Here is a 26578-nt window from a genome sequence, read left to right as displayed (position 1 = left end):
GTCATTCAGAAAGTTCCACAGTCCACTGTAGCTGCTGCTGCTTTAAGAATTTAACCAAATTGTAGGAACAGATGAGGAGAATCTTAACACACTTTAAAAGTTCATCACTCTGATTTCAGTAAAATGTTCTGGTATGTTAAAATGTTAAAGGTAATGTAATGACATCGTGAGCAGAGGATGAAGTCAAGCTCCCTCCGTGTGTGTTGTAATCTGAGTTTCTCTGTTCTTTGTGGTGGCTGACAGGACGGCTGCATGTGTATGTGAGTCCCACTCTGTACTTACCACTGACATCCAGACTGTGGCATCACAGAGGGGCAGGACCAGGGCTTGACAGTGCGAGCGTTTCACTTGCATTTGCGACTAAAAATAGGTGTGTGCGAACTGTAAAAAATATTTAGGGGCACCTGTGTGCATAAAAAAATCAGGCGAAGCAGCCTATATTTTTGTCAATAAAAAAATATGATAATCTAACCGCAAATGTTGGAGGAACTCCAGCTGCCTTCCCTCTTCCCCGTGTGACACGGTTAAGAGCCACACCGCCCGCGGAAGCGCTGTGAATAGCCTCGAAGCACCGAGAAGTGAAGCCAGTTTCCTTTCGGCGTCCATGTTAACCGATTGTGTCATACACACCGGCCGCGCTGTGCAGCTCTGCCACCAGCCCTGCCACCAGCCCTGCAGCGATCATTTTGGCATCTGGTCTATTTTCTGCGCGAGCCGCGAGCGAATGTGTCAAGCTGGGTAGTTACCCATGATGGAAAAACAGCCCCAAATGTGACGGAGACAACAGCTGGGAGCAGAACCGCTTGTCGACCAGCGTGGAGAAATACGTGTGTGATGTGAACGGAAGTGCTCTGGCTCGCGGGAGAATTTCGGTGCGCTGCGCTTCACAGGCAGGGCAGGCCCTGGCGTTATGGGCTGTATTCCAAGCCACTGTCGGCACAATGAATATAACGGCCAGGCTCCACCGGGCACGTCAGCGGCATGACACGTCTGCAGCGCGAGTCCCGTAGCAGCTCGCCCCCCTGTTAATCAATTACAGCGGCTCCACCGGCAACGGGAGCGGCGCGACAACCCCCGTCTGTCACGCGACAACTCTCTATTTTACGCAGCTCTTCTATTTTTGTCGCGCTACGCTCCCCTACGCGACCCTCCAGCAGATAAAAACTACATGAAATAGTGTGCTAAACGAGCACAATGTGTTTTTAAATGAATAAACCATTATCAGAGGTGATATGTGATGATTTTTTTTTGTTTATCCGTGACATTGTGTAAATGTCCGTGGCGGACATTTGAAAGCGAGTAGATGACAAACAGTACAGTAAACTTGTAGATAACTCAAATATGTGTAGTAACTTAGGTGGAAAATGCTTTAACATTTCTTTCAGCCTACATGCAGCCTCTCGGCTCGGCGGTAAACTTCCGTACGCAGTCAGTGGAGCCCCAATGAATACGCCGCGATGCTACGCTGACGTGACGCTTACGTTTGCAGCCGGTGGAGCCCGGCCGCACGTCCCACTGTCAGCAGCGTGGAAATAGAGTTAGAGTTTCAGAGGACCTGGAGAATGTTTCAAAGATAATATATATAAGATAATAACATTAAAGACAAAATTAAATTGCAATACTTTTTCAAAACTTGATGATTTTACCTTTCTGTACATTTTGTATACAAATTCATTAAATAATTTTGCTTGTAAATGTCTATTTGCATCACGTTTATTACGGAAAACACATTATTTGATCAATTTATATTGTGCCCCTAAAGTTCTTTGTGCGCTCCTTACTTTTTCAACCTAGGAGCACATGTGCTCCTAGGTTGAAAAAAGTTAGCGTCAAGCCCTGGGCAGGACCCACCCTCCGGTTCCTCCCTGGTTATTGAACATCAGCTCTGTCGGCCCTCACTACGTTTACATGACACCAGAGAAAATCCATTTGTTGTGTCAGTCCGACCATAACTGGACTTTTAAAATCCATGTAAACGTGTTAGTTCAACTGAAATTGTACAAAATCTAATTTCTCAAAGTGGGACTAACACACCCAGGTCATGTGACTCTTGCATGTATACAGTCAATCAGACCCAAACTGGCCGAGGTGCTCTGAGCATGCTCCACAGTTTCCGCCCCGGGCTTTGACCCGGAAGTCCGTAGCTAACTTGTTTGTCCATTGTTTGGTCTGTGACGTAATAGGTCAACAGGAAAAAGGTCCAATACTAACAAGCTGAAAGGGGGCATATCTCCACCTATCGTAGAGGAGTCGCACATACTCAGCTCAATAAATGGATTCCCCTCTCGTGCTTGTATACTGGGACAAGGACAGTAGGCCAGTTAGATGTCCTCGTCGGGCTGGGACTGTAGCTCCACTTCACTGTTTCCATGGAAACACACTGATTGTTGTGGTTGTTTAGTGCTATTTATGGAGTTAGCACCATTACCTGCCCGCTGAGGGCTCAGTTACTGCCATGCTGAGAACTGAATTCAAAAGATCCTGCCCCAGACTCTGAATTTAAAATATGCTCTGTTTTGTATGTTGCACACTGTGCCTTTAATTTGTTTTAAACAGGGGCTATGAGGGAGATAATTCACTGTAAATATCATAAATATCCTGACATTTTTGGCGTTGAATTACATTTTGCAATTAAAATATTTTCCACATTTCATCACCTCTTCTTTAAAGGTCAGTTTTATCAGATTAGTTTCTCTGCTCCTGAATTAGTGATAGATTAACATAAGTTTTTATTCTCTTGTACTATTTTCCCTGACTTTATTCTCTCCTCTCATCAAAGAATTTGTACTTTACTTTTGACCAAATCGTGGGGACAGTTTTCTGATGGTGGTGTTTGAACATCTGTTTGAATCTTAAACCTTAAATTTCTTTTTAAGGTCCTGAAAGTGAAGATGAGTTGGAATCAATTATTTTGAAATTGCAAATAACTTCAGTCCACTTTTTTAGGTAATGAAATTGCTGGAGTCCTGTGGGCATACAGTACTTTCATTTTGGATGAACTAAAACAATTTGCATCTGAAACTCACAGTCAGTGCCAGTGTGTGTCTTTTACTGTATGTAGAGAGCTAAAGGACAGCCTCATCTTTTTGTGCCTCAATTACTGAAGATATTATGTTTTCGGGTTGTCCTTCCCATTCGCCATATCTCAAGAGCACCTTGAGGGAATTTCCTCAAACTTAAGACCAAGGTCTACAAGGACTCAGTGATGAACTGATAAGATTTTGGTCAAAGGTCACTCAGGAATTCATTATTTAATGAATGGTGACATAAATCCACTTGAATTGGATAAAATGCTGACGTGATGACATTGAAATTCAGTGCAGGAGTTTTTCTACAAGTTGTGTTCTGCCCAGACAGAAGACAGAAGATGATTAAAGACAGACTTGAAATAATGTGCACGTGTACCTTCAGGTGAAGGTTGTGAATGAATGTTTCTCTTTATGCTGCTCTCAGTTCATGTTGGCTTTGTTTAAAAAAATAAATAAAATATACGTCCAACATCCGTCATAAACATTCACTGTGGGAAACAGAGTTTTTATTCCTCTTCCTTTCCTGTGTTTCCTGTTCAGGTCTGGATCCGTCTCAGCGTCAGGGGGTGGAGGAGTTGATCTCTGCAGCTCCATGTCGCTTCGACCACGCTGCCCTCTTCACCATCTTACAGAAACACACTCTGCAGCACCGCATGAATGACTCCTTCTCCTGCCTGGTGCGTTAACACCAACACATCATCTGACACACTCTTAGGTTATCACTTGATGTCAGTCATTGTTGCCAGTTAGCTCATTCAGAGATCTGCTGTCAGTCAAAGTGGGAGGTGGGACTGACGTTGCTGATGACGTTTGAGTTTCTAAAGGTAATGCTCTGTTTCTTTGCTCAACACTCTTCTGTTGTCTTTCTCAAACAAATATTTAATATAAGCAACGTCACATTATAAATCATTTTTTCTAGTGACAGTTTAAAGTTCAAACATCGAACCACAATAAGCAGAGTTAAGTATAAGAGGAGGAGGGTGAGAAGTTTAATACAGTCATTGCTTTTAAGTTGAAAGGACATCATGTTGAAGGTGGTGAGAAGTTCCTGGGAAGGAAATCTTTTCTAAAACAAAAAATAATATAACTTAAATATCAAATAAAATACCTTAAGCGTCTCAGACAAATCTTAAAAAAATTACACAACATATAGCAATTTAAAAACAAGTCTCAATCAACTATATTTTCAGTTGTTCAGCACTTGTAAATGTTTTCTTACCTGAACTCCAACAGAAGTTCTGGAGAAGTTTTGTCACGCAAGTGTCTAAAAACAACCCAAAACTCAGAGGTGGTAAGAATGTGTTAATAAGCTGTAGATGAGAAAGTACAGGAGATATTTTAGAGTCAAATGTTGTTTGTTTTTTTCCCATGTCATTGATTTAGACTCTTAAGTCATGTCAGCTACACCCTGAGACCAGGGTTGGGTTACTGCATGCATTTAAACTGATTTTGGTACCTGGGATTCAGTGCTGGTATCCAACAGTACCTTTTTTCTTTACTTTATTCTCTCTGAAATAACCACAATTTAATTTTGGTTGTGAAAAGCAGTCCAGATTTCCAGCTGCTGATCAAAAGTGAATGAAGAATTCATTTGCAGATACAGATATTTCCGTTTGATTTATTTTACTAAATCATGTTTTTCTTATACAAGCAAGAATTTCAGTCAGAGTGGTGTTTGCTGTGTTGATAACATTTCTCAAAGTTTTAAAGTTTTCATAAATCATATTTTTTAATTTTTTTTTATTGAGCACTGGTTTATTCATTTTAAAAATGGCTCTTATCAGCTTTTGCAAACAAACAGCAGCCGGGCATGCTGCTCTCTTTCTCTGTGCAGAGGCAGCACACTCTGCTCCACCTAGGATGCCAAATGTTTTGAAATATATAGTGCCTTTTTACTGAGGATCAACCTGGTGTTCATGCATGTATTGTGGGGAGAAAAAAAAATACTTGAAGCGTAAATAAATGCTTCAGGTCACGTTTACAGTGTCGTGAGACATGAGCATGCACAGAGCCAAAGCAGACAGCTGCGTAGATCAAATGAGTGAATCTGTTGTGTGAGATGTACAACTGAAAAAATGCTGATGCAGGAAGTTATTTTCTCACCCAGATCTGCTGCAGGTACCAAAGTCGGGTACCATTTTCAATTTGAGCTTAAAAAACTTATAAAAAAGTTTTTTCGTTTGGGGGAGGCGAAAAGTTTGTGTTATCAATAAATAGGCTACTGCAAGCTCTCCTCTACTCTTCAGAGAGCACAGAGCACTTCCTCAAAACTCTGTTTCCACTGTCAAGTGTGCTTACTGTTATTATACACTCAGTGTTTTCATTTTAGATGTGAGCAGTGCTCTTTTAACTACGTCATCTTATTGCACCCTCTTCCTCTGCAGTGGCATCTGACTGGAGAGTTACGGCCACCTATTTCTTATCGTGATGAACCAGCTCCCAGTATTAGCAAAACAGTGGTGTATTCACATTTTCCATCACTGATTTACAATTCAGTTAAAATTCTCACTACATTTGGATGGAAACCCAACTTCTGCCCCCCCCCCCCCCCCGGTGTTCAGCCTGGAGGCCTCTCTCACACTGATTGAGGGGATAAACGCTCTAATCAATACTTTACAAATAGGAACATGACCCTCATAGACAACTGCTGGGCTGACTCAATGGAGGCGGGAAGGGAGGAGGGGGGAAGCCTAAATAAAAGTGTGTGTGTGTGTGTGTGTGTGTGTGTGTGTGTGTGTGGAGGGGGATAAAGTGAGGGGTTCGTGTTGCGTGTTAAACAAGAATTATAAAACCCGAACTGTGTAGATAAGATTCACATTCAGTTTTATATTTGTACTGTAATGTCTAAAGCTTTCTAAGTTTTGTCCGTCTGTTCACACTAAGCCAGGTTTTTCCACAAACAGAAATACATCTCCATATCTGTGTCTCTCTTGTGTGGATAAATCTAAAAACACCAGCCTTAGTTAAAGTGGTGAAGATTTTGGAAAACCATCTACTCGTTTCATTAACCTGTATTGATGTTTATTGAATCAGATCCTAAAAGTTTGATTCAAGTCGAGTCGTGGAACAGTAAGGCCTTCACACCTTGAACATTAAGTTATTATTCTTTTGCATTCAGTGGACTTTGTCTGTGGAACATGTGAACACACAGACTTTAAACCATCGTCAGACTCTGAAACTCAGACGGATCTTGAGCAGTCAGCTCATCCTGACATGTGTTGCGCTCTGTTCTTCGTGTTTTTTAAAAAAAAAGCAGCAGAATGAGGAGATGTTCACCAAAGTGACATCTGTGCCTCTTTCATTGCTCTACCTGCCTCACCAGGACTCTTTCCAGCTCTGCAATTAGACCGATCCATTCACGCCGCCCCTCCAGCTCCTCTCCCCTCAGCCTTTTGTGAAAACTCGAGGGCTTTGTGTTCCAGCCTGAGCCCCTTTCACCAAACACTCTGAGAAAAGGCCAGTGCCTCGGCGTGGGGGACATCTGTTGAGAAGTGGCTTGGATTCATGTCATAGACGGGGTCATATTTTATTCACAAAGAGTTGAACCCAACAACAACAACAGTAATTAGGCAGAAATTTGGTTTGTAGCTGGGACCCAGAGTCCTGCTGACGGGATCAGTGTGGTTCCCACTGATGATTGAAGGGTTAAATACCAGTGAGTTCCAGCTGAAATGGTTTTCTGACACAACTTCATCCATGTAGGTAGTAACAGTAAAGGGAAATGACATTCCTGAAATAGTTTAATCAGGATCCATAATACATTATCACTCATACCTTTGGTCTTCATATCTCAAAACATGTGACAAACTAAAAGACAACATTTCTACCCAAATTGAATTCTGCCAAATGCTGCGTGTGAACCAAGAACGGTCCTTGACTAACATATGCTGCATTAGTGTGAGCATGTCATTTTAGGTACAAATAGGATAATCAAATCAAGTGGTGCAGGAATGAGTCCTAAAATCAGGAAATGAGTTAGCATTTTAGCACCCCCTGTTCCCTTGTCTTGAAGTCAATGGATTTTTGGTTAGATGCCTGAACTAAGTCTGTGGTTAACACGAGCTGAAGAGACTCACGTTTTGTTCTGTGACATAAAATACATCAACAGATACCCCGCTCGTGAATTTTGAAGCCTTAAGGGGTCTTAGAAAAGGCGGTTGCTAACAAGTGGCTAAGTGAGACTGCAGACGGTCATCACGCCGAACACGGCTTTACAGTCTCGTGGTTGTGAGGATTAGGTTATGTGACCATGATATGGTTTGTTTACTTAGCTTTTCACTTCTGGCGATTGCATTTACGCTTCAGAAATCATAAAAGTGGTGTTCATCTGTGAAGATGATCTCGCTAAACAAAATATGTAAGTATCCTACCACTGGCTTTTTGTTGATGGAACCAGTGCAATGTTAACTTCCATGTAGTCCATAAAAACAAACCCTGCACCACTCTATAGGGTGTCCAGTTTTAGTACCATATCCTTGATTTTGAAGGTTTATACAGTAAGACACTAAAACACTGCTCTGCTCAGAGGCTCATAATACTACCATCTATGTAAGTATTTTATCACCTCTTCCATGATCGGTAAATTGTAGCATTTTCCATCCAATTTACAAAATAATCTACTAGAAATGTCTTTGAATGCTCAACTCAGTGTGTTGGCTGCAGTATTGGTAAATCTGCAGCCAATACTTGCAAATAGACATAAGAGCATTGGTAAGGTCAGTGTGCAGTTCTGAAGAAAGACAGTTGAGTCTTATCCCCAGGTTTTCAATAGGTTTTAGCAGTAATACAGACAGCTTTGGGTCAGCAGTTGGACTGAACCACCAATCCAAAGAGTCGGTACTCGCAGACCTGGAAATGAGACTAAATAATCAACTATCTTTCTTCAGAATTACATACTGCACTTTAAAACAATGGTTTCTTCTGCCTGGAATGAAGGAAAAGGCTTCATTTTTTTCATGCAGTGATGATGTCAGTCTGAAGCAAGTGGCAACGTCTGGGGCTGAAAAATGAAGCCGACACAGAGCTGCAGTTTCTTTAATGTCCACTTGAGGCTGGCTCCAGAAACCTCTCAAACCCCACAGACTCACGTGTTAAAATGTCCAAATAAACATGTTTATAGCCTGGTACAAAAATGGCTTTGGCGTCTATTGCTAATTTCTCTGTTCATGACAACTATACAGGGGCTGAATTTGTATATAACTAACCCTTATATTTTAATTAAAGCTCGAAGTTATGCATAATTAAGGACATGCTGCTTTGACAGACAGGCTGTCAATTCTCATGCAATTGTCAATTGTCTATCACACTGACATATAAAACACCTTATAAAGTTGTTCTGGTCATCATGTTTAAACAGTTGCCTCCCACATCCAGCAGAGCAACATGTTTATTCATTTGAAGTTCTTGCGTTTGTATCCACCCAATGAATGTAATTCCAGTTTTCTGTCTCTTTTAGCTCTGTTTTTGGTCTCCACCTCCTCCCCAAAGAAATATCTGTCTCTTAAGCTGCTAAAAACTTCATGTTCACCAGCTAGTCTCTAACTCTCTGTTGTTTGCTGCTGGAAACACAGAGACTGAACTAGACAGGAAGTGTGCCGTCAATCCAAAACTAGGAGCCCAAAGAGGCAGAAATGCTTCTCAGAGCAGCAGAGGTGGAACAGGATGGTGGCCTCTAAGGCTCCAGCCCCAAATGTTTTCTCAAAAGCCTTGAACCCTTTCGGTTTCTAAAACACTTTCAGCTTTATGTCATTCAGACAATAATGTTGTTTTTCCTACTTCACTTTCTCTGTGGCAGATTAATAGCATTGACTAAATGTTCTTCTTTTGGTGTGTTGAAAATCTCCTGAAATGAATATTGTGTGTACATAATCAATAAGATGCATTATAAGCTGATTGTAGAAAATCTAATTAGAGCAGTATTTCACTGTTTAAACAGTATTTTCCCTCTTCATTGTCCGTTGACACTCAGATCCACCGTCCATTCCAGTGGACGCATGTTTTTGAAAAAATCCTGAGTAGGAAAAACTCCTGTGCACTGTCTAAATTGATGATTTTATGCTTTAATGTTTTGGTGCATCGACCTTCATCAGGCCAACAGAATAGGATTTGCCTGATGGAGGTGGAGTCACCGAAAAGTTGCAGCATCACAGTCATTACTTTTGCTTGTTAGACAGTAGTTTTTTTCTACAAGTTGTGTCCTGCTCATCTCTCTCCTACACTCCTGGAAGAAGATGTGCAGAGTATTCCTTTGTTCAAAAGATGCTGAGTAAAAGCTGGAAATCTTTCATATGATTTTTTTGACATGTTTTCTTTAAACACAGTTTAAACACAAATGATGAACTTTGACAGTATGATTAAGGGATTAAAACTTGCCCTGCGCTTCCTCCTTACCTCATGCTCAGCCAAGCTTGTTAAAAGAGGAGGTGTCGCTGGACTGCAGTCCACTTTGGATGATGCAGAACACTATCATTGGCTTATAGACATTATTTCATTCATTAATTTCCCAAAACCACTTATCCTGTTAGGGGTGATGGGGGGGCTGGAGCCTATCCCAGCTGACACTGGGTGAGAGGCAGGGTTCACCCTGGACACCACCAGACTATCACAGGGCTGACACATAGAGACAGACAACCATTCACACTCACATTCACACCTACGGACAATTTAGAGTCACCAATTAACCTGCATGTCTTTGGACTGTGGGAGGAAGCTGGAGCACCTGGAGGAAACCCACGCTGACACAGGGAGAACATGTCAGAGCACCTGGAGGAAACCCACGCTGACACAGGGAGAACATGTCAGAGCACATGGAGGAAACCCACGCTGACACAGGGAGAACATGTCGGAGCACCTGGAGGAAACCCACGCTGACACAGGGAGAACATGTCAGAGCATCTGGAGGAAACCCACGCTGACACAGGGAGAACATGTCGGAGCACCTGGAGGAAACCCACGCTGACACAGGGAGAACATGTCAGAGCATCTGGAGGAAACCCACGCTGACACAGTGAGAACATGTCGGAGCACCTGGAGGAAACCCACGCTGACACGGGGAGAACACGTCAGAGCACCTGGAGGAAACCCACGCTGACACGGGGAGAGCACGTCGGAGCACCTGGAGGAAACCCACGCTGACACAGGGAGAACACGTCGGAGCACCTGGAGGAAACCCACGCTGACACAGGGAGAATACGTCGGAGCACCTGGAGGAAACCCACGCTGACACAGGGAGAACATGTCGGACCACCTGGAGGAAACCCACGCTGACACAGGGAGAACATGTCGGACCACCCGGAGGAAACCCACGCTGACACGGGGAGAATATGTCAGAGCACCTGGAAGAAACCCACGCTGACACGGGGAGAACATGTGGGAGCACCTGGAGGAAACCCACGCTGACACAGGGAGAACATGTGGGAGCACCTGGAGGAAACCCACGCTGACACGGGGAGAACATGTCGGAGCACCTGGAGGAAACCCACGCTGACACGGGGAGAACATGTGGGAGCACCTGGAGGAAACCCACGCTGACACGGGGAGAACATGTGGGAGCACCTGGAGGAAACCCACGCTGACACAGGGAGAACACGTCGGAGCACCTGGAGGAAACCCACGCTGACACGGGGAGAACATGTCAGAGCACCTGGAGGAAACCCACGCTGACACAGGGAGAACATGTCGGAGCACCCGGAGGAAACCCATGCTGACACAGGGAGAACATGCAGACTCTGCACAGAAGGGCCCCCCCACCCTGGGGTTCATGCCACGAACCCTCTTGCTGTGAGGTGACAGTGCTAACCACTGCACCACCGTGCTGCCACTCATAGACATCCCATCAAATAAGTCTGTGCATTTCGGAGTTGGATGACAGTAATCCTAGATCTAGACATTCAAGAAAAGTTATGTCCACTGAAATGGATGATGGATCCGTACGGTTTAAAAACAGTAACATTTGACAATTATTTTGTCTTTTTAGGAGGCAAAAATGAAAGTCAGTTGTCCTCAACATTTGTTGTGTTGTAGTTTCAAAATAACAAAGAGCACTGCTGGAGAACAATTAGAGTCTAGGATGTAGGCTCTGTGGATGATTTTCTTGTTTGGTAACTGTCATGTTTTTCCAAAATGATGCTGAGATTTTTAGGCATTCTATTGATGGATTAAAAAATAGAAAAGTGACAAAATAGTGCATCTAGCTGCCATAAATGGAAAAAATTTCCCAAGGAGAGTGTGCCCCTGAAACCCCCTCGGTTTGGGTTAAGCCCTGTATGTCTACAACGTGAGCCTCCGCCCCTCGTTTATGGTAATTTCACAGTACATAATACATGGTTACATTATACGTAGGCATTTAATCCATGGATCTACACTCAACGGAGATTTTTTATCTACAGAATTGGAGCTGGTGGAGACCAAACCAGAGCTAAAATAAGAGTGGCTATTGGACGTATATTCATCAGGTGGACATTGCTGAATATTAAAGTTACAATGTGTAATTTACGTGGTTGTTTATTAGCAAATATCAACTATTGCTTTCATAAATATATATTTACTAAAGTGTAATGCAATTCACATACAAATGGAAGCTTTCTCATAGGCTTAGAATGAGTTCTCTTTATATGCGCAGTCTGCTGGAGGCTGCCCTCTTGTGTCACCATATTTGAATACAGTGGCTGAAAGGGATATACGCGCTTCGCCTTTCACGTTTACCTAGAACTTGCCATCACTGGAGACAGAGAAGGTGAAGATCAATCTGGGGCGCTTCTGCGTGAACCTGCTTTGTACTTTTATGATTCTATCGCACTTTAAATGGAGGAGCACACACATGTTTTGCCCCGTAAGAGGGAAACCACGCCACCAAATAAAAGAAAAAGATCAGATAAGCGAGGACGGGACAAAACGCGAGTGAATATCGGCGTTGCTTATACCAGGTGGAAAAAACTCCTGTGGAAGAACACTCTGGAAGCGCATATATTATAATCATACCAACCTATATTTGCCGCACTGTGCCGTGACTATCACATAAAACATGTTATTTTAGCATTACTGTGCTAATGTTTGCTCGTGTTACCAAAACAATTAGAAATAAAACACTCCTAACATATATCTCACAGATAACCTATATGTCACTGGTAAGGTATGACATATTGTAGTGTCCGCCAGGACGTGTGGAAAGGATGACGCAGTTATTCGGCAAACCACCGTTTATTACTGAACAGTACAGGTTACTGTTGGCCGTAACTACGCCAAAACAACCAACAAACAACAACTTAGCTGTAACTCCAACTGTGCACTCCTGCTCTCTCCTCTAGCTCGCTCATACACACACCAGCAAGTGCACTCACACAGCTCTCATCCCCGTCACACTCGCACCCCGCCCCCCTACCTATACTCATTCAATCCCAAACATGCCATTAACTCACAGAACATTGGCATTATAACAGAACATTTACTGCAGGGTCTCTACAATATCGTAACATGGTTTAGATTCGTAAATAAATATTCACCTCATCGCTAGATAGGCCTACTCCTGAAAAACTCATGTCTGCGCAAGGCGTCCTACGAGGCCACCATCACTTACCCGACGGGAGGGGTGAGCGAGTGAGGCCTGCAATCTAGAATTTGACCTCTGATGTCACTGTTACTCACCATTTTTACACACTGAGGCTTTAAACATTACTCTAACCAGAAAGGAGAGCCTGTGGCCCTGTGGCAGCTGAAACGAGCAGTTTTCCATCTGTCAGGATTCATTTAGAAAGTGATGAGCAGAAAATAATCACCACCATTAATGACAGATGAATGACTACACTCAACAATTATTTAGCCTCTTATGTCATTGATTTCCCCTTAAATGTTCTGAGGATGCAGCCAAAAAAATGTTGTCATGTTTTTATTTGTCTTTTTAGCTTTTTCTGGTTCTTCATTAAAACTATATGTTGTCAGCACTTAGTGAATTATTCAGACCCATCAAAATAAATATTCAGATGTCTACATGTTAGACACATGTCTCCAAAATTCAGCCTGTCATATTCTAAAAACTTTGGGATTCCTACTAGGAATTAAAATAAAGTTCTGTAGGATTGAGCAAAGCTTGATGTTCAGCTGATGAGTTCGATCATCAGCAGCTTGTCTTCGTCCCAGGACCCCCCCCACACCCACCCACCCTCCACCATCCTCCCTAACCTCTGGCTAGTAAAGCAGAAGGAACAGGGTCATGGGATCATGGAGAATGGGCACTGAACTGGACAACATGTTTACCTCTCTGTGGTCTTTTAATCCACACAACTGTGACGTAACTGACCCACTTTGGTTTCTCTTTGTACCTTCAGTGCTGAACACTAAAACACTGAGAGACATCTTTGTCTCCGTCTTTACTTTTTGTAGGACGAGGACGCAGAGCTCCACCACTGATGGAGTCTAATATAATTACTCAGATGTATGCATCCACACGGTGCAGGCTCCCGCTCCTTTAAACCTGAAGCTTCCCTGTGATTCAGTTACATTTGTGCTAATTAGAGGAATCTGCAGAAGAAGAAGACGGGAGGCTCCAGATTGCACCGCAGTGTTCACATAGCAGAGATGAACCGCTGACCCTAGAGATTTACCAGTATTTGTCTTCATCATCTGCTGTTCATTAGTGATGCAGTGATTGTTTTTAAGCATCTGAGAAAATTCAGCTGCTAAACAGGATAACTTGAACTTTTTTAGCATGTGGTGCTCAGTGGTGCTGGAGACCTGAGTCCTATGATACTAGATCTGTAGAGGAGGACACAGATATTGAGATTAAAGTGTTTTAATGAAATCTTAGAAGAATATATATCAGCCTTTTTAATGAGGATCCCTTTAACCTAGGAATGGAAGAATTGTCAAACTTGTCAGTGCTCTCTGCTGGACAGATTATGAACCATAATGGAGACAAATTACCTCAGACATATATTTAGCATTTCTAATCTGCAGTGTGTTGTTACTTATCTGCAGACATAAAGATAGATACTGATATATTTGTGATAATATTGTCACATAATATCAGTGAGAGGCTGAACATTTTGTAAATGCGAATATTGAAGTGCAGAAATTGAAAATCAGGATCAGAGATACTTTATTGATTCCCGAGGGAAAAACAGAGAATTATAAGAAGTAAGATTAAGATTATGAAATAGAGGTATGTCAATATAAAGTAATAAAATAGAAATAAAAATGTGCATTATGCTACAGTGTTTAACACTAGTACTTTAGATATTAAGAATTAAAGTCTGTAAGTGTATAAAAATATACAAATATGTGCATTGTGCTACATTACACTGTATAAACTAGTGTTACATTTAGAAATATAAAATACACATTATGCTATAGTGTTCCCTACAGTATGCACATCAATAGAATAAAAACAAGAATAAGGATATACATAAGATATATCTACAGTTATATGCATTATATGTTGAATGAATATATATATTTAAGGGATGTTGGTGAGAATGATGTGAAAAAAAAATTGTCAAGGCTGCACAATCCTAAAAATCCTGGCAAATATCTGAATATGATCATACATGAGATAAGCCCCATAAATGGTTTATTCATGTAAATGCAACTAATGTCTCAGAATCAACCTAAAAAAAAATGACATTTTTTGCTCTCCTGAATATTATCAAACTTTCCTATAAAGGCAAATGAGAAAGAAATGTCTTAAAATCAGAGCTGGAATTAATTCTAATTGTCATTTTTGATTAAACTGTCAGTTAAATATTACATGATTAAGGTGATGTCTTTAAAAGTAGTCGTACAAGTGGTCCAAATACAACAACTTCTCAATAATTGTACTTTAAGAAAATGAGCAAATCCCTCCAGAATGAGAGCAGATTTCTGAACTGAATCTTCAGAATAATTAGGAGCAGCCAGCTGCACGTTCTGAAATTATAAAACAGTTTCTTATAAAATCAGATTTGACAGAGTTCATCAGAGGTCACCTGTCGACGCCACATTGTCCTTTGACTTGCAGACAGGACTTTTTTTTTTTAATGGTTTAATCTCGAAGACAAAACCCCTGATATTTTTTATATGTTTATAAACTGGTTGTGTTCATGCTTTTAAAAATGTAGTACTGTGCATGCCACGCAAATCTGCATGACAAAGTGACAAATCTTTGACTGTTGGGGTCACGAGACTCTTTGGACTGAAGAATGATTTTATGGGCCAAAAGAAGTCTGAGAACCCTCGTCGTTTCACTCTCAGCTTCCTGTCAGGCGTCTGTAGTCAAGTGACGAGCTTCAAGCCGAGGTTTTCGTCGCCTTAGAGCCACATGCTGCTTTCACTTTTTAAGGGGTCATGTCGTTCCTCGGAGTGAGGCGACGGACACTGGCGCTCTGACACAGAGACGTGCAGCCACGGCTGACGGAACTAACGAGGCAGTCGGCTCGTTAGCCGCTAATTGAGCGGTCAGCGCCAAGACTGGAGTTCGCCATCTGTTTGTCACAGAGGAACATCTTGTCGCTTCACGCCCGTCGACAGGCCCCTCTCTCTCCTCGTGGTGTGATATTAATAGCTCGAGCTCACAGACGGAGAGAAAGATGGAGAAAGAAACTGGAGGAAACGACAAACAAACTGAGGATGGAAGGGGAGGGGGAGGAGGGGGTAGACACTAAAAGGCCTGCAGAGGAGAGATGTGCCAGGTCCAGTTAACCCCGACAGGAAGCAACATGTCCGCGAGAGTCTAAATAAAATACTGTCGTCTGATTTCAAGTCCTCAAATGATCTTTAATACAGTTAAACATACAGAAATCATTTCTCAGAGCGCTGCCATGCTGAAGACACATTAAACCAGTCAGCTGTAACTTCCATTAATTCATTTGTCAGTGAAACTGGTGTTGAAAGAAAAGACTTGAAAGCTTGTGAAAAATATAAAAGATGCTTCGGCGTTCACGCTGGAGACCAGAGTTCATGTTTCGTCACAGACCTGTTCACACAGCTGTCATTATCTGTTTAAGTAGGGCTGCCCCCCCAACTAAGCATTTTCCCAGTGGACCAGCAGTCCTCATCAGGATCCATCAGTGGACCAACAGTCCTCATCAGGGTCCATCAGTGGACCAGCAGTCCTCATCAGGGTCCATCAGTGGACCAGCAGTCCTCATCAGGGTCCATCAGTGGACCAGCAGTCCTCATCAGGGTCCATCAGTGGACCAGCAGTCCTCATCAGGGTCCATCAGTGGACCAACAGTCCTCATCAGGGTCCATCAGTGGACCAGCAGTCCTCATCAGGGTCCATCAGTGGACCAGCAGTCCTCATCAGGGTCCATCAGTGGACCAGCAGTCCTCATCAGGGTCCATCAGTGGACCAGCAGTCCTCATCAGGGTCCATCAGTGGACCAACAGTCCTCATCAGGGTCCATCAGTGGACCAACAGTCCTCATCAGGGTCCATCGGTGGACCGACAGTCCTCATCAGGGTCCATCAGTGGACCAACAGTCCTCATCAGGGTCCATCAGTGGACTAGTCTCCTGCATGTTTCTGATATGAACGTAATGATTACATGATATATTTTGGTGGTTTGAGTTGAAGGTGTGAGAAAGAATAGTATCAGTAACATTGTTAACACTGTGCTACATTACAGAGAAATACAAACCGTACTAATGAACCTTCATTAATATAGGCCTATATTTTATCTCCAAGTGCACGTCACACACTGAGCGAGCCGCCTGTTAATGACGCTGTGGGCTAATGGGCATGTAGCTACTTCCATGTTTCACATGATACGTCATGTTTGTAGTCGACCAATGAAGATGAGTTTACATATCACCTTGGGTTCGTCCTTCACCTTCTCAAAATGATCCCACACTTTGGATTTCCTGCCCGACATGTTATTAACTAGCCTGTGGAATAACCGCAGGTACCAGCCCTGGAAATTAACCTGACTCCTGTCTGACTGCTGAGCGTGGACACTTCCTGTGGCTGTCCTTTCAAATTAAAGTCACACATGGTCCAGTCATATAGGTTTGGATTTATTTTGACAAGGCGCAGCTCCTGATAGAGTTTCGCATTTGTTTGTTTGCTATTTTTTATTTATTTTTTTCTGCGACTAAGCCTCTTGCCGACTAATGACCTTTCTGGTCGACTAACATTTGGTCAGCTATTAGGGGGCAGCCCTATGCTAAAGTGTTAAAGAATAAAAACTCAATGGAAACACCAGTTAATTGAAAAAAGCAGCAATAGACCCAAACATTTTTGCTGTTCTCATTTTAATTCTTACGGTGTTTAAACTGAACGCAAAGCAAAAGTACACCTGGCGTTACCTGCAGCGCAAATACAGCAGCTGGAGTCTTTATTATTGTCCATGTCGTTTATGGCAGCACATTTCTGCTTGACTCCTCCAGTTGTTTACCTTTCACGATGAAAAGACGAGACTAAATTACGTAGAAAATTTTGCTGAGAGGCAACTCAACAAAATAGCTTACACAATACATATTTTCAGAACGCACCACGTGTTCCCGTGGCTTTTGTTCCATAGACCCTAAAAATAATGGATGTAGACATCGTGACATCACCAATCAGCTTGTGGACTCCCGTTTTGAAGCCTCAAGTTCAGCATTTTGGCCGTCACCATCTTGGTTTATAGAGCCAGAAGTGATCATATTTGTGTGTTAGTGTGGCTCTGACTGAGAAGCCGAGGACACTATGAGCAGTCAGTCTGTCACTCAAAGCGGCCCACCCTTTAATATGTGTAACTTTAAGCCTTAATAAAATATTAACGGGTGAGCTGTGTAAAAATTCACCCCTGTACAGTTGTCATGAATGTTTGAAATTAGCTGTATAGACCAAATCAGTTTCTGTACCAGGCTTTAAACATGTTTATTAAGCTGCCTTTCCAACAGCAGTTTTTGGCTTAATCTCTCAGCCCATAGGTCACTACTTGCTTTGCTCCCTAATCTCTGAGCCCTCTCTTTGTTTGTTATCTCTGTACAGTACTGACGTTGAGTCATAGAGCTCGGGGCGCCCACAGATGACGATAAGTTTGTCCTCCATTTGTGAATGTTGGTAACATCAAGGGAATCTCAACAAGATCTCAACGTTGATACACTCGTGACACAGCCGTAAAAATGTCATCTCCTGCAGATATAAAAATAGTGCCAATTGTGCACATTCACTTCACCTACACACGTCGTTAGTGTTGCCGTGCTCAACGCTTCCTTCACCTTCGGTTTGAACCAGTCAGCAACAAAAAAACAAGCCACTGATTATTTGCTTTTGCCAGTTTGGTCAAAACATCATATTCTCTTTTTGCCATCACACAGAAGATTTGGAGTCCCACAGGGTGATTACAAAAGGTTCAGGAGCTCTTTTATTCCTCAACCTGTCAACCGACAGTACTAAATCAGAGTATGCTCTCTAAGTGACCTCAGCGCACCTGGTTGAATACTGAGTGTAATAGGAATGAGTTATTTGTTGCACTGCATCCTGTTTTCATAATGTGACTGTAGCATTTGTAGTGTGGTTTTGTTGTTTGGTTAAATGTTGTTTTGTGTTGTATTTATGTGAAACAGTTGACGTCCTGATCCGCGAGACAAAATCTTCACCCTGAAAAGATGTTAAAACAGAGAATCAAACTCCTGTACAGGTGTACCTTCATTTATTAGTGCAAATGTGAAAATGATCCTTAAATGTGAATTACAAAAGCACCAAGATAAAAAAAAAAAGAAAAGAAAGTCAAGATTCAGTTATTTTCAGTTCAAAATAGACCTGACAAGTGAGAACTTTTACCTCCTCCAAAAACATATTTTATATTAAAGCAACTTTAAGGTCACATTAACAGGAAATTAAAGTTATGAATCAGCAGTGATAACTTTAAAAATCATATTGTTTTTGAGCATAGTGCAGTGTTTTAAATTGAAATATTAAGTCGTGACATTTCGGCAACTTTTCTTAAAAATCCAAAATGACTGCATGAATATTCTCACAGCATTAAAGAAGAAGCATCACCTTATAATTCAGTATGCTCTTTATACAATAGGATATCTGATGTGTAAAATCTTATACGCTTGTTGTCCTTTAACTAAAGAAACTATGTCGCGCATGTTTCAAACAGCAGATAATCTCCTCCTGAAACAATCTGCTCCGAAGGAAATGAAACAGTTTCTCTGCAGCTCGTCTTCTTTCTGGGTCGCCTGACAGCCGGGCGGAAAGCCACGGCTGTCAGGAGGAGCTGTGTGTGTGTGTGTGTGTGTGTGTGTGTGTGTCGTCAGCTCGGTGGAGGTGCTAATTTGCTAATGTTCCTTCCGTGAGGAATCTTAATTAACGTTGTAAGTTTCATGCCTAATTTAGTGATTACACGCAGGATGAATGAACTAATGAAGATCTCAGGATGTTCCACACCTTTCTGTGTGTGTGTGGTTTTTTTTTACTGTAGCAGAGAATTAATAGTTGAAGGGTTAACCTTTTACACTTCTCTGGTTAATTGTGGTAAAGTATCAAGGGTTTTTATTGAGTTTGTGGAGCCAAAAGGTGACCCGAGTCTGTTTACGTCTCCCATGGTAACAGGAAGCTGTGAGTGAGGAGTCATGGTCATCTTTCGGGACACTTGTTTAGCCTTCAGCAGAGTTTGTAACAAACTGCTGATCACGTGTTTCAGGCGCCTAAATTTTCCTCTGGAACACCAGGCTGCTTTACTGATCCTACAACCATCTGATAATAGGTACGTTTCAGATGAGTCAGACGGACGCTGCACAGTTTGCCATCGTGCTGAGTGTACTGCAACATGGTTAGTGAGTTAGTGATTTTTTCCCGTCTTGCTGTGGCAGCTAGACTGCTTGAAACGTGTAATTCTTGCAAGACAAAGACGCACACAGTGTCGAGAGCTAGGCACAGCAGGTTCTCTGCAAGAGCTGTGGAAGTGAAATGCTTGATGGGAAACGACTTCCCAGTAGATCGAGCTGACTGCTCTTTACCCCATGCTATCGGTGAAACTCTCAGACTGGCTCTGCAAAAGTATCATAATAATAAAGTATTATTTTGGTTTAACCTTTATTTAACCAGGAATCCTATTGAGATTAAAAATCTCTTTTACAAAAGAGACCTGGCCAAATCATTGACAACTAATACATCATTTTGACTATACACACTCTGGAGCCGAGTCATGTTGCTCACCTTGTTCAACAGGCATTCAAATAAACACAAGAAGTTTGTGCTCTAATTAAAAAAAAAAAAAAAGGGATCAGCGCTCAGTGAATAATCCTCCTAAGCCCTACGATAAGCTATTATGGCAAGGCTTAACTATACAGACCCATGAGCAGTGATAACTAACATGTCTTTGGGGTCATCGGGTGGGAACCTCCTTTCACCGGTGTTTCGTCTAGTTAGTCCCACGACACCTCCAGGAGGCTAGACAGTGATCTCTGGCGTCCCAGAGACACTCCCCTAATGCCAGGTCTCACTGCTCCCCACACTAACCGAACAACCTCCTTTACCTTACCTATACTACCACAGAGGAGGTAGACCCAGGGAAGGAAGCCTTGTTAGGCTATCACACTCCCCCGCCGGGTTAGGCTGTACAGTCTACCTCCCCAGGACGAGCCCTCACAACAATGACACCTCCAGGAGGCTGGACAGTGATCTCAGCCCAAACAGCACTGCCAACTTCAACCAAGCCCAGGCTCCGTTTATGCGAGCTCCAGGCAGAAGCAATGCTGATACTACCTTTACTAGCACATTCACCATACTCTATTTCACACGCTACATAGCATAACTACAATGTAAGCTAAAGTTAAAGGAGATAAATGAACTCACAGGATCAGCAAACACACTCACTTTGCAGCATGGTCTCAAACAAAATGGATTCAAATAGGCCACTCCCACACTTAAATAACCTTCCTCTTCCTGGATTTCCTTCTTACTTACACATGGCTTTCTCAGCCCAAACAGCACTGCCATCTTCAACCAAACCCAGGCTCCATACATGCGAGCTCCAGGCAGAAGCAATGCTGATACTAGCTTTCCTGTCACATTCACCATACTCTATTTCACACACTACATAGCATAACTACAATATAAGCTAAAGTTAAAGGAGCTAACTGGACTTACAGGATCAGCAAGCACACTCACCTTGCCGCATGGCCTCAAACAAAATGGATTCCAATAGGCCACTCCCACACTTAAATACTTCCTCTTCCTGGATTTCTCCTGACAGGAAGTGGATCTCTCCACCTGATCTCAAGGAGTTATGTGCCCTGCTTAGTAGTTCCCCCTGCTGGCCCCCAGCTGACATTATTTCTTCTGTAATAGATAAACTGGCTGCATTTAATTGCTTCATCTGACATTTCCCTCACTGTCTTCCTCAAATTCTGTCCCCGCACTCCGAGTTCCCCCAGGAGTGAGACAGTTGATCTTGCTATGAATCCCCTACACCCCACTTCCACTGGACAAATCCTAGTCTTCCATCCTCGCTGCTCAGCTTCTGCTCCTAAGTCTGCATATCTAAGCTTTTTTTCTTTCATAGGCTTCTTCCACTGAGTCTTCCCAAGGAACTGTCAGCTCAATGAAATAAACTATCTGTTGACTCACTGACCACAACACTAAGTCAGGCCTCTGCCTGGTACAGACTATTTCCTGAGGAACAACAAGCTTTCCCCCTAAATCTACTTGCATTTCCCAATCACGAGCACCTTCTAGGCGGCCACACCCTTGCCTCCTCACTAACTTATCCCTTCTGTATTTCTCTCCCTCACGGACAAACTGAATTACTAAGCCCCTATCCTTAACACCTTCTGAATTCACCTGTCTTCGTTTCCCTTCGATGCCTGCAGCTAAACATTTCAACACCTGATTATGTCGCCATGTATATCGGCCTTGTGACAAGCCAACTTTACAGCCTGACAAAATATGCTTTAAAGTTGCGGTACGTGAACACAATGGGCATGATGGGTCCTCATTTACCCACAGTTTTAGGTTCTGGGGGGTTGGTAACACATCGTATGTAGCCCCTACCAGGAATCTAATACGATTCTCCTCCATACTCCACAGGTCCCTCCAACTAAGCTTCCTCTTCTCTACACTTTCCCAATTCAACCACTGTCCCTGTTTAGCCTGGGCCACTACCTTTGCACCCCTTACTATCTCTTCCTGTCTGCGTATCTGTTCTACAACCAGCTTTCTTTTATCTTTGAGGCCTGCTGTATTCCATACCGGTTTACCTGAGCCAAGCCCCAGGCCTCCCCGGCCAAACTGAACATTACCTACAATCTCTGCATGTCTAAGAGCTGCCTCTGCCTCCTGAACTGCCGATCTTGGGTTCCACTTCCTCCCCTTGGTTGGATTTGGAACCACACTCCTAACTACCACGTCCTTACTCCCAGATAATAAGAGCTCTGTCCTGACCTTGGTACATTTAAATTCCTCTGTTAAACTAGATACTGGCAGCTGAAGTATCCCTTTTCCATACAATGCAACACTACTTAGGCACCTAGGAGCGCCCAACCACTTCCTAATGTAGGAGCTAACCGACCTTTCCATTCTCTCCACAACAGATATTGGAATTTCATAAACTGACAATGGCCACATTAACCTAGGATATAGCCCAAATTGCAAACACCACAACTTCAACTTTCCTGGAAGTTCTGATTTATCTATTCTATCCAATCCTTCAGCCACATCTTTTCTAAATTTCACCACCTGTTCCTTATCATTCAACTCTACATTGTAGCACCTACCTAAGCTCTTTACTGACTTTTCCCTAATTGTTGGGATGTCCTCATCATCTATGACAAACTTCCTATCACTTAACTTCCCTCTACATATCGAGATGCTTCTAGATTTACTAGGCTTGATTTTCATGCTGGCCCACTTGAGGTTCTTATTTACCTTCTCTAGTAGCCTCTTTGTACATGGCATTGTTGTGGTCACCAGTGTCATGTCATCCATGTAAGCCCTAACTGGTGGAAGATGCAACCCATTCTGCCATCTCTCCCCACCTACCACCCACTTAGAAGCCCTGATGATTACTTCCATTGCCATAGTAAATGCTAATGGAGAAATTGTACACCCTGCCATGATGCCTATTTCTAGCCTCTGCCAACCTGTTGTGAAACCTGCTGTACTTAGACACAACCTAATATCCTGAAAATATGCTTTCACTAAGTTAACAACTACCTGTGGCACTCTGAAGTAGTCAAACGCACTCCAAATGAGGCTGTGCGGTACTGAACCAAACGCATTTGCAAGATCTAAAAATATTACATGTAGGTCCCTTTTGTTAATCTTCGCTGCCTGAATCTGGTGCCAGATCATGCTAGTATGCTCTAAACACCCTGAAAAACCTGGTATTCCTGCCTTCTGCACCATGGTATCTATTAAGCTATTCCTTTCTAAGTAGCTAGCTAGTCTCTGCGCTACTACACTAAAGAAAATCTTCCCCTCCACATTCAAGAGAGAAATCATCCGGAACTGGCTAAGGTCCACAGACTCCTTCTCCTTAGGAATGAGGACACCCCCTGCCCTACGCCATGCTCTTGGTATAATTTGTTTTTCCCAAACTATTCTTAGCTGTTTCCACAAAAATTTAAGGGTATCAGGCGCACTTTTATAAACCCGGTAGGGGACTCCATTAGGCCCTGGGGCCGAAGAAGCCTTTGCACGCCTGACCACCTCCTGAACTTCCTTCCACCTAGGTGGCCTGACATCCATCTCATGCTCTATCCCTCCTAATGGAGGGATATCAGGTGGGAAACCTACTATCCTATTCTTCTCCAAATCTGAATACGTGTTTCTCAAATATTCTTCAACCTCTAACCTTTCTGCTTTAAGCTGCCCTCCCTTTTCCTGGCTGAACAATCCTTTAACAAACTTAAAAGGGTCCCTGAAAAAACCTGTCCTAGCATATTCCTTCTTCCTCCTCTTTTTCCTGAGATGCTCCGCCCTTCTAAGAACTGCTAGCCTGCTTCTCAACTCCTCTTGCAACACCTTAATTCCCTCCCTTTCTTCTTCTGTAGCCTTTTTCCACTGCTTTCTTAACTGTCTCCTTTCCTTGACTAACTTCTCTATTTCTCTCTGCCGCCTAGACTTACCTGACTGTACCCTCTCACTCCTCTTTCTCTCATGCACCCCAAACCTCTCTACACCATATGAATACATTATATCTCCCATCTTTTCTAACCTTTGTATTGCATTTCCTCTAAGCCTACTCAAGATTACTGACAAGTCTCTATTAACTATCTCCCATTCTTTACTGTCATTTGCTCTAGGCCATCTAACTCTAACCTTTTGCTCCATAGTTCTTTCTCTGGCTAGCATACTGGCCTCAGTGTCACCTGCATCCTCTCTTACTACCCCCTCCTCCTCAGTGGCAGCGTTACTGATATCCTGCGAACTGTGGTTTTCTACCTGCCGCTGGACTTCATCCGACTGACTCGACTGACTTCTTAGGAAGTACTGATCAATGCGGCTACTCTGCCCTTTCTTTGCCACACACTTCTTCTTTCCCTGATGAGTTCTGAGGCCTTTCACTGATGTTACTTTCTGCCAGCCGCAAGGACAAACCTGAAGCATCTTGTTCTCAACTATGCTACTTTTGCCCTCTACAGATGCGCTCACCTTGCCCTGAGTGCTGCTAATTCTAGCACTGGTGGATAGGTCCGTGCCCCTATCCTTCACTGAGTCACCGGTCCAAGTCATAGTCGTGTCCTTTCCAATGTCTGTTACCGTGTAATCCACCTGTGAGTCATCTTCCACCCCTGCTCTCGCTGACTCTTGGGGTATTTTCCCTATGTTGGCTGTAGCTAATTTTGGTTGTAATAAGGCTGCTAGGCCTCACCACTGCTACCATGGGTTGCTAACCCATGCCAGCACTGCTGGGGTCTTTTCCCTCCTGTCAGCTGTCTTTCCAAGCGGTCACATGGTCTTTCCCTTGTTGTCAGCTGCCCTATTCACAGCAGTCACTAGCTGGGCTAGTTCTGAAATTGTAACCCCTGGACGACAGCAGCGTCCTCATTTCTCCTTTCTGTCCTAAAGTAATCTGTGTTAAGTCTCGGTTTGGGGACGCGGTGCAGCGGTGTTTCTACCACAGTATTGACAGATATCATCCAGTGTAAATTTGCTTATCGATGGTATTGGAAAAGAAATGCAACCAGATTTTTTTGTTGTCATTACCTAGTGTGACAGGTCTGATGTGAGTTTTTTGTCTTCAGGGTTGGTTCAGTCCCGGTCAAGTGTTCGTCCTGGACGAGTACTGCGCTCGGTACGGCGTTCGAGGCTGCCACCGTCACCTCAGCTACCTGAGGGATCTGATGGATTACTCAGAGGACAACGCGCTGGTCGACCCCACGCTGCTGCACTACAGCTACGCCTTCTGCGCCTCCCACGTCCACGGAAACAGGTACTCGTTAAAGTTAGTCCCTGGAATCACAGGGGAGCTTATGATAATGATAGCTGGTCCCCGTCCACCAGGTGTGTGAGTCACAGTAACCCGGCCAACGAAAACTATTTTTATTTTTATGGGTGGGAAGCCAGTGAGGGATTTTGTCCTTATCACTCAGCACAGTGGCTCCTACAGTGTAGAGGACTGTGGTATAGGAGGTATCTAGATCCTTTACTCAACTAAAAGTGCTAATACCACACTGTAAAAATCCCTTATTACAAGTAAAAGTCCTGCATTTAAAACTGAGATAAAGGTGAACGCCGCCCAAATTAAGAATTCCAAAATGCAATTTCCATGACCTCGAGAAGTTCCATCAACGTTTGTGAACATGAGCGACTCTGTCTCGATGCCAGAAGCCAGAGAAGTAAAGCCCAGTTCAGACCAAAGATTCACAATGAGACGAGTTGAAACAGGCAGCTACTGTCAATGTGGCGTCCTGCAACGTTCTGAAACGGCTTGGTCTCATTGTGAGTCTTTGCTCTGAACTGGACGCCCCATAGAGCATAAAGTGTGACGCTGCTTCATAGACAGTGACTGGGAGACTGATTTTGTGAACCCAAAGAATATTTATTTTTCCTTTTCATATCCAAATGAGCTTTATTCTGTTGTAGTGTTCCCAGGTCTGAAACAGAAAATGTACTCAGAACATTCCCCTGAGTGTTCTCAGTGTCATCTAGAACATATTTCCAAATTATCTGTCTCTGGAGCAGCTCCCCAACTTTATACCCTATGATGTCACAAATTTGAGTTTTAGCTCTCTATCTTTTGAATTTTAGAGAGTTGTTAATATTTACTGATATTTTCCGACTGTTTTAGACCACAGAAATAACATTTATGAATTTTGAAAATGGCTGAAGTTCCACTTTAAGTAAAAGCATGTCAGTGTAATTAGGAAAATGTACTTTAATATTAAAGTAAGAGTACACAATGCAGAAAAATTACATCTGTAACTGTTACACTGCATTAAAAATTCTGAATTAGTAAAATAAGTAAAAGGGAAAACAGCACATCATCACATTTGTTAAACTGGAATAATATATATATATATATATATATATATATATATATATATATATATATATATATATTTAATGTTAAAACATCAAAATATTGTCAATGACTTTTCTGTCCATTGACTAATCAGTTAATCTGCAAATTGTTTCAG

At 42.8% G+C, this 26578-nt stretch overlaps 1 protein-coding gene across 6 annotated transcripts in view; it reads left to right on the top strand.

Moving 5' to 3' along the window:
* The window catches only part of cadps2 (Ca++-dependent secretion activator 2), a 348398-nt gene that overhangs the window by 201547 nt on the left and 120273 nt on the right, over nucleotides 1–26578 (top strand). For all 6 annotated transcript variants that reach the window (XM_033634619.2, XM_078167597.1, XM_033634622.2 and 3 more), the window contains exons 12-13: nucleotides 3570–3706; nucleotides 25184–25371. In XM_033634619.2, the coding sequence (XP_033490510.2) occupies nucleotides 3570–3706; nucleotides 25184–25371 (325 nt within the window). The remainder of the gene's footprint in view (nucleotides 1–3569; nucleotides 3707–25183; nucleotides 25372–26578) is intronic.

The sequence above is a fragment of the Epinephelus lanceolatus genome, chromosome 5 (genome assembly GCF_041903045.1).
Source record: "Epinephelus lanceolatus isolate andai-2023 chromosome 5, ASM4190304v1, whole genome shotgun sequence".
Classification (NCBI taxonomy): Eukaryota; Metazoa; Chordata; class Actinopteri; order Perciformes; family Serranidae; genus Epinephelus; species Epinephelus lanceolatus.
The sequence above is the reverse complement of the archived record's forward strand: the minus strand, read 5'-3'. Positions and strand labels throughout refer to the sequence as shown.